The sequence below is a fragment of the Ascochyta rabiei genome, chromosome 7, assembly GCF_004011695.2.
Source record: "Ascochyta rabiei chromosome 7, complete sequence".
NCBI lineage: Eukaryota > Fungi > Ascomycota > Dothideomycetes > Pleosporales > Didymellaceae > Ascochyta > Ascochyta rabiei.
Genome location: NC_082411.1, coordinates 1,086,454 through 1,095,000, shown reverse-complemented (window position 1 = coordinate 1,095,000; position 8,547 = coordinate 1,086,454). Strand labels below are relative to the sequence as shown.

Below are 8,547 nucleotides of genomic sequence, written 5' to 3'. Positions count from 1 at the left end.
GCGCGCGAGGTGTCGAAGAAGCAGCTCGAGGCCTCCATCAGGAGATCCGCCGACCTGATCAACATTGCGAAGAAGCCCGTCATCTACGCCGGACAGGGTATCCTCCAGACCCCCAACGGTCCCGAGCTGCTCAAGGAGCTGGCTGACAAGGCCAACATCCCCGTCACCACCACCCTGCAGGGCCTCGGTGGCTTCGACGAGCTCGACCCCAAGTCTCTGCACATGCTGGGTATGCACGGCTCCGCCTACGCCAACATGGCCATGCAGGAAGCCGACCTGATCCTCGCCCTGGGCGCTCGTTTCGACGACCGCATCACCGGAGCCGTGGCCAAGTTTGCGCCCGCCGCAAAGGCCGCTGCCGCCGAAGGCCGCGGTGGCATCGTCCACTTTGAGATTATGCCCAAGAACATCAACAAGGTCATCCAGGCCACCGAGGCCGTTGCCGGCGACGTGGGTGCCAGCCTGACCCAGATGCTGCCCCTGGTCAACATCGTCAAGGAGAGGCCCGAGTGGTTCGCTCAGATTGCCGACTGGAAGAAGCGCTTCCCCTGGGCCTACGAGAAGGAGGGTGCCAACGGCATGATCAAGCCCCAGACCGTCATCGAGAAGCTCTCCAACATGACTGCTCACATCAAGGACAAGACCGTCATCACAACCGGTGTCGGACAGCATCAGATGTGGGCCGCACAGCACTTCCGCTGGACACACCCCCGCACCATGATCACCTCGGGAGGTCTCGGTACCATGGGCTACGGCCTGCCTGCCGCCATTGGTGCCAAGGTCGCTCGTCCGGAGTGCCTGGTCATTGACATTGACGGCGACTCGTCCTTTAGCATGACCCTGACCGAGCTATCCACGGCTGCCGAGTTCAACATTGGCGTCAAGATCATCGTCCTGAACAACGAGGAGCAGGGCATGGTCACGCAATGGCAGACGCTCTTCTTCGAGGACCGCTTCTCGCACACACATCAGAAGAACGCCGACTTTGTCAAGCTGGGTGACGCCATGGGCGTCCAGGCCAAGCGTGTCATCAAGCCCGACGAGCTCGAGGAGCACCTCAAGTGGCTGATCGAGTCAGACGGCCCGGCCCTGCTCGAGGTCGTCACCGACCAAAAGGTTCCCGTCCTGCCCATGGTACCCACAGGAAGTGCGCTGCACGAGTTCCTGGTGTACGACGAAGGTGCGTCCTATTCTCACCACCTCACAACAACGTCGCTAACAACAAACGCAGAGACACAAAAGAAGCGCAGAGCGCAGACCAAGGACAGATCGGGTCGCTAAGCCCTAGCCTAGCTCCTTTCTCTTCTTCCTTTGTACATTGCCCTTTGTGTAAATTTCTTGGGTCAGCACCGGCGTTTCTCTCTTCCTTGTCTTGTCGTCTTGCTATTGGCCGCGCTCATCACCACCACGGGAAAAGTTGACACGAAGCGCGCGAAAAAAAAGTTAGATATCAGTCTACGTATGCGCGGAGCAGGAGAGATTTTACATCGCGCGGATAGCATGCGGAGTGGATGGCACACGGAGTGATATCGTGCGTCGTTATCAGATGGCATCCGAGTGGGTGTGGCGGACTAGCGTGGATAGAAAAAGCTGGTGATCCACGGCCGAACCGAATACAGACATCATCCATGGTTTTGATCAAAGTTACTTTTCCTCTCGTTTGCATCTTGTGACACCTTGTCTCGCTTTTACACAACATCAACTCTAGTACAACTACCGATCATCCCGCGAACGTGGTCACGAAATCACTCGTAGCACTCACTCCCAACACATCATGTCTCGTGTTGTTGCCATGTTTGGGTGCTTTGGTAGGTAAAAAGAGGACGGAGCATAGGCTGATACTCGCTAGAGAGAGGATTAGGATTGTCTATTTCTGAAAAGGGGTGTGAGCTACTTAGCACCTCTGTGCTAACATGACGGGGGTAGAGGCATACATGATCGACAGTGAAAAAGTGTAGAAGAGTAGAAGTAGAAGAAGAAGAAGAAGAAGAAGAAAAAGAAAAAAAGAAAAAAATCACAACATGAAGCGCGGTTACTCAACCCGACACAGCTTGCCGTTCTCGTTCGGCAGCCCGTCGACGCTCTCCACCCTCCACCGCTCGCTGCCGACGCCCGTCGTGGCGAAAAACACGTCCTGCGGGTCCAGCTGGCTCTTCAACGCCTGCAGCCGCGGGTACTTGTCGCCCCAGAACGCCGGGCCAAAGTCGGGCTCCAGTCTGTCCGCCTCGGCGAGGTAGCTCCCCGCGCCAGGGCTGATGTCGCGCCACTTCTGCATGTCCACTTCCTGGAACTCCTTGCGTATCTGCAGGATCTCTTCCGCCGTGCTGTTGATGGGCCAGCGCACAGACTGCATGGAGAAGGAGACGAGGGGCCGCCAGTGCGAGTTGACGGCGTTGTCGCTGTTCGATTTGGCCTGCATGTTGAAGTGCACTTGCACGCGGCCCTTCTCACTGGAGGAGCGGATGTTCTCATATAGCTCTTGACGCTTCTCTGTCGTCACGAAGTTGGCGCGAGGGAACAGTCGTGAGGCGGTGGCGACGTTGGCTTTCTGGACCGACTCGAGAGGGAATGAAGAGCGCCAGGCGGAGTAGTATGTGTCGAAGTGGGTGATGTTGGGCGCGTAGGTGATGTTCAGGCTGTCAAGCTTGTTGAACCAGGGTTGCAAGAGAGCGGTGGCTTCATCAAGCGTCTTGTTTGGTGCGAAGAAAGGAGAGAACTGGAAGGTGAAGGAGCCGTTCGACGGGATAATCATCCAGTAAGTGTACGTTCCTGCGTCCGCGTTTGCAATGTTGATGTCGAGGTAGGAGCGGATCGCAGACCAGAACGTCTCGTTGCCCGTCTGCTTGGACGAGAAGCTGAAGCGCGAGGCCGTCACGGGAAGGTCGGGATGAGCCTTGACAGTGACAGACGTTGCAACACCGAAAGTGCTGCCTCCTCCGCCACGGAGCGCCCAGAAGAGATCAGTATGCGAGGTTGAGTTGGCTACGACAAACTCGCCGTCGGCAGTGACGACCTCGAAGGCAAGCACGTTGTCAGCGCCAGTACCATATAGACCAGTCAGCGGCGAGTGGCCACCTTGAATCGTTAGCATGTCGAAGAACAATCATATGCTCTGAACTCACCTCCTTGAATGTAGCCCCCCATAACACCAACTGTCTCGCCCTCTCCACCAACAACAACCCTGCCTTTCTCATCTGCAGCCTTGTAGATTTCAAAGGCCTGCACACCAGTGCCAGCTTTGAACGCAGGACCAGAGTAGCCAAGCTCACCATCTGCGTACTCTTCGATATACTCAATATCCTTCATGTAGTGTGTCCAGATGCTCAAAGCGTCCTTGCCACCACTCTTACCGAGGAAGTCATGGCCGGTGTTCTTGACAACGAGCCTGACGCCTGAGTTCCTGGCGAAGTTGACGGCGAGCTGAACATGCTTTGGCTCTGTGGCGTTGACGACGTAAGCAGGAAACCCTCCTCGAGTGCAGTTGTGACTGTCGAAGATGACTGGCGCAGTACAAGTCATACCCTGTGCGACCGGAGACATCATCTCGATAGGATCGTGCATATGCGTGTACGATTGGGTCCATGTCGCCGAGTAGGTCGCACACTGCTCTGCATCATAGTCCGGATGAGAGGGGTAGCAGACAGCAGCGAGAGGTGTAGGTCTTGAAAGCAGGCGGTTGTCGGTCAGCTTGTTCAGCTGCGACCATGCCTCGTCTGACGGCCATGCAGCATCGCCTGGGTAGACCTTGCATCGAGAGGTCTCGTTCTTGGGTGCTCCTGAGCTTTGAAGGAAGAGACTCTTCACAGATGAGGTGATACCCTCAAGATCAGCCTCTGCTAGCACGTCAAGGTCCCGCCGAGTCAGCAACGGTGAAGCGCTTGACGAAGCAGCCAAGACTGCTGTGAGCCAAATCGTAGATGGTGCCATGGTAGTCTTCCCGTCGTGATCACGATCAACAAGTCACTGACTACCAGTCCCCGTTAGCTGATGACCGGTCGTTGTCTAGTCGAGTTGTGACTTACCAACGCAACGGCTCCGGATGTCTTTGCAAGTGCCCGCTACCCTCACAGTTTTGCAATGATTAAAAGTAGGAGCCGGTCATCGCGCTGTTCGATCACTTGAAGGGCGCTCGCCGCGGCAAATTGCTGGTCAATTGGCCCACTTGTGGCATGTCGTGAACTAGCTCGATGCCCCACATGCGAATCATTGTGCGAGACGATCTTTACAGAACGCGTGGAAGCCCGAAATAGAGGGCCTGTGAAGAGGTTTGGCCAGGACGGCAGCTGTTCCCCGCGTCGGGATGTGTACGGAACGGGCAAGGGGCCGTCCGGGAGACAGTCTTTGACTCGCGCGTAGGTGGATCCTCGTCCCCTTGAGCCAGCAAGACGGAATGAACATCCCGAAAGTTGCAGGGCACCTTCAATATGTAGGGCGAGTGTCAAGGTTCATGCATGCATGTGCGCACGCGTAAAGCAGGATTGCGCACTGTGCCTGGTTTCGAGAACACATCACGGACACTGAATTGAGAGCATGCCTTTTCGACCTGAGTGTGACGGCGACGTGTAATATTGTACGGCGATGTGAAGGAAGGAAGCTTTCGTGTTGCTCGCCCGTACCTTGATCCAAACAACCACCCAGTACCCCGAGGCCCTTGGGCATCATCGCTCAGGTTTTCAGGAAAACTCAGTTGCGCCATCGAATGGCCAGAAGACCTGGTTACTGCTATGACCAACATCAGCACGGCTCGGCCTTACTTGCGACCATGAATCATTGTTAGCCCCTTCCGACAGGCCAGCCAAGGACAGACGCTTGACAGATCAACACTGCCATTTCCCGAATAGCCCTGATCACCACCAAAACGTCTCTTGTATCCCTGAAGGGTGTGCTTCGAGATGGTGGGACTCCCGCAAATGGCCACGCCGCGACCAAATGCTGCGTGGCGCGCCCAAAGTCCTCAAAGTAATTCTCCGCCAGTTGCTACCACGAGTTGTCCCACGCAGCGAGCATGTACGCACATTGAAGGTCCTGACGAAGTACTGTAGTGGAGTGACGCAAATATCGGAAGTGAGTGCCTTTCTTCCCTACGACGTTCCTGTCATTGACCAAAACAGTTCGCGCAGTGTACATCACCACTGGGCGGCCTCACTTTAGGGTTGCCATCCGGTTCCCCGTCGCAGCAGTTGCTCGAAGAGTCGGTCCACGCCCATACATTAATCACTGTCGAACTCAACTACGCATCTGCTGGCCGTTGAGCATTGATTTCCCGAGAGATTCATGCACAGCATGGTTGCGAGCCGTCAAAATGAGGCTCTCGTGATGATATGCTTCTTTCCTGTTCTTTCGACAATCTTTGTCGTGTTACGGACCTACTCTCGCTACTTGAGTCGAAACTTCGGATGGGATGATCACTTGATCTTACTGGCAACGCTACTACTATTGGGCCAGACCTTGACAGTGTACAAATGTACGTTCTCTACAAGGTCGTGGGATCTGCTTATACTGACTCGTACAGATGTGTTAGTGAGCGGTACTGGATATCATGTTCACGATCTTCCCAAGCAGACCGTTGCAGAGAAGATCACCGCACTGAAATGGAGTTTCGCAGTGCAGATGTTCTATCACCCACTGATGTGTGCCGTCAGAGCAAGTATCATCATGTTCCTGTTCCGTATGAAGGACAACCGCCGGCGCATCCGAGTATCACTGTACATAGTCTGTAAGTTGCGTTCTGTCAAGTCGTTTGCCTACCTCTGGATGCTGACCTTGTATCCCAGTCTGGTTGAACATTGGATATACGGTCGGAACTACACTAGGGAATATATTACAGTGTGACCCTGTACGATATACCTGGCTACGCCCTGAGATGGATCAATATGACGCTGATGGTAATGTTCTGGTCAAAGGGGGGACCTGTATTGATTCTCGAGCTTTTGTTCTCTCAAGTTGCGCGCTCAGCATATTCATGGACATGGTCATCATCCCTATACCCACTCTCATGGTTTGGAATTTGCAGATGAGCGTCAAGACAAAGATGCTTGTCGTTGGTGTAATGAGTATGGGCTGGATGTAAGTCGCTCGTCGTTGATGTTGTGGCTTGAAGATGCTAACCTACAAATAGCGCCACAGGGGTGTCTGTCGGCCGTCTCATAGTGTACTATTACCGCGTTGCACCCACCAATCTCGACCGAACCTGGGATATTGGCATTGTCATCTCCATCGCTGAGCCCGCCGTCCATATCATCACGGCTTGCGCCCCAGCCACTAAGGGTTTATTCCGCATCTTGTTCCCATCATTCAACTCAGACTACCCAACCTACGACGAAAGCTATACTCCGTATACCCCTTCGACTTCGAAGTTCGGCTCGCGCACTACGGGCTCGAAAAAGCAATCTTCGATGGGATTCAACTTTGGTTTATCAACAAAAGGCGCCGAAGAGGGACAAGATGTCGTTATAACGGAGAGAGCAGTAAACAGCCCAAAAGCAGAGGATGTGTATGGTATGAAACCCCTCGGGAGCATTGATTCGAGAGAGCAGATTGGACATGACGATTACGAAAGGAGCACTGATGCCACGGCGAGCAAATCGAACACGAATTATAGCAGGGACGACAGCGACATTATTGAGGCAGAACCAAAGCACTCGTTTGGACATGCCAGATGAGGTTAGTTTCCCTTCGCCTTAGGCGTACAGGTGCATGTTGGGTGTTCTGCAATTGTTTAGTTTGCCATATACCACTTGCTAGCTGCGTTTTGTTTTGTTAGTGCACAGCGACAGCATCTCTGCAGGATCAATCAGAAGTTGGTCGACAAGATGTCCGCGTTTCTGCAATACCACTCAATTTACCACAAACAGTGCCAGTGAGTTGACTCGAAACTATGTGCGATGCAGACATCAATTAGAGCCACGGTCACACCACGAGACAGCAAAGGGCGCCTCTACACGATCGACTGTTCTGAGAAGTGCGTTCTGCGATGTTTCTTGCGCAAGCAAGCCCCTGCCTTCTTCCGGCTCAACGTGAGCTCTCCGCTACATGGCAAGGCCAACCGTACGGCAGAGCTGCAAAAGAAGCTTCTTAACTCCACTTCTGTTCCGGATCAATAGGCTTGAATTCAAAATCGTGCAGAAGCGTAGCTGCAGCCTTGAAAATCTCAAGCTGCGCAATATTGCGACCTTGGCATGAGTTGTATCCTGCACCAAACCGAAGAGGCAGTGAGCATGTGATCAACGGCAATGCAAAAAAATCCTATAGCTTACAGCGACAAAACACTTTTTGATGTTTTTGGCCTGGGGTCCAATCCATCGATTTGGGTTGTAAATGCCGACGTCTTCACCAAACAGTTCACGACTATAGTGTATGACACGCGAATTGACACTGAGCTGTGTTTGTACAAACGTTAGCATGCATGGCTTCTTGTGACGACCGCAGAGGAAGCTCACACCTGGCTCGAGATGGCGGCCTCCGATCGTGACGCCAGCGGCAGGTACTACACGTGCAAGACCGAACGCTACTAGTGGGAACATACGCCATCCTTCTTTGAGCTGCAGATCTGGAGACTAGCAGTGATACGTTCAAGATTTCAAGAACTTTCACAGGCTTGCAGAAATGGAAGCCGAGAGGCATCCGCATCGGAGACGATTTCGCTGGTCAAGTTCGCATCTGCTATCTCTTGTTTGGCAACTGCAAGATGCTGAGGGTTTTGTATCAAGAGGTAGAAGAACGATTGTAGACTCGCGCTAACAGTGTCTGATGCATCACCAACAGACATGTTAACGCAACCATGGAGTTCCTTCTCGGACAGTTTTTCTGGATATCGCTCATGCTGCTTCAGCCAGAGTAACAGCACATCCTCACGCACGTCCGGGTTCTTCTGTCGAGCCTTGATGGCTGACAAGGTTGTGTCCAAGATGTGCTGAGTGAGCATGGGGTTCCAGTCAGTAATCAAGGGATTGCCCACAGTCGGTCGATGGAGAGTTCGAAAGAAGCCAACCATGGTGACATACGGTACGAGCAGTCTTGAATTAGCGATAGATCCACCTAGATCCTTGCCTGTCTCCAAGAAACCGAACTGCCGCGAGAAGTGGATCTCGGCAATCACGTCAAAAGCCATGTAGTTGAACCATTGGTCGAGATGCACAGGTGCTCCAGGTTTGGCAAAGCTGAGAATACGTTTCTTGAGGAGACGAATGCATTCATCCACGTACGGCTCAGACGCTACGACGTGCGAGAGTGCGAAGCCGGCAGCAAGGTTCTTCATCCTTCGCGCTTGCTCCTTTGGATCTGTGGCTGACATGGGCGTCTGGTAGCGAGTATCGGGCAGGGACATGATACTATACCTCTCCTTCTGAAGATCGAGTAAGCGTCATCCCAATAAATTATTCTCGAAGCTCTTCACCGAGTCTCACCTATCTTTGGGAGCAGACTGAGGAAAGATTTGTTTGATCGCTTCTGGATGGCCTACTTATAGAAGCAAGTGTCGGACCTGGAATATCCGATATGCTCGTGAGGTAACGGCGTCGGACCCCAAGTGCTATCAGGCTGGCAAGC

At 53.4% G+C, this 8,547-nt stretch overlaps 4 protein-coding genes across 4 annotated transcripts in view, besides 1 other annotated feature; 2 read left to right on the top strand and 2 right to left on the bottom strand.

Moving 5' to 3' along the window:
• The window catches only part of EKO05_0004946 (Acetolactate synthase), a gene marked incomplete at both ends in the record, with an annotated part of 2,602 nt that extends 1,321 nt beyond the window's left edge, over positions 1-1,281 (top strand). The window contains 2 exons of the mRNA XM_038939557.1: positions 1-1,180; positions 1,232-1,281. The exon at positions 1-1,180 is cut by the window's left edge and continues 503 nt beyond it. Coding sequence (XP_038799489.1) covers positions 1-1,180; positions 1,232-1,281 — 1,230 coding nt within the window. The remainder of the gene's footprint in view (positions 1,181-1,231) is intronic.
• Positions 1,282-1,964: 683 nt separating this feature from the next.
• Positions 1,965-2,001: a tandem repeat.
• Positions 2,002-2,032: 31 nt separating this feature from the next.
• Positions 2,033-3,927, bottom strand: EKO05_0004945 (uncharacterized protein; the record flags this gene model as incomplete). Its single annotated transcript, XM_038939566.1, has 2 exons — positions 2,033-3,075; positions 3,123-3,927. The coding sequence occupies 2 exons, from the start codon at positions 3,925-3,927 to the stop codon at positions 2,033-2,035; spliced, it is 1,848 nt and encodes a 615-aa protein (XP_038799488.1).
• Positions 3,928-5,274: 1,347 nt separating this feature from the next.
• Positions 5,275-6,662, top strand: EKO05_0004944 (uncharacterized protein; the record flags this gene model as incomplete). Its single annotated transcript, XM_038939393.2, has 4 exons — positions 5,275-5,464; positions 5,513-5,716; positions 5,775-6,066; positions 6,119-6,662. The coding sequence occupies 4 exons, from the start codon at positions 5,275-5,277 to the stop codon at positions 6,660-6,662; spliced, it is 1,230 nt and encodes a 409-aa protein (XP_038799487.2).
• A 917-nt stretch (positions 6,663-7,579) lies between these two features.
• EKO05_0004943 (uncharacterized protein) lies at positions 7,580-8,326 on the bottom strand (the record flags this gene model as incomplete). The annotated part of the gene is made up of 1 exon (XM_038939274.2): positions 7,580-8,326. The coding sequence occupies one exon, from the start codon at positions 8,324-8,326 to the stop codon at positions 7,580-7,582; it is 747 nt and encodes a 248-aa protein (XP_038799486.2).
• Positions 8,327-8,547: the final 221 nt, after the last annotated feature.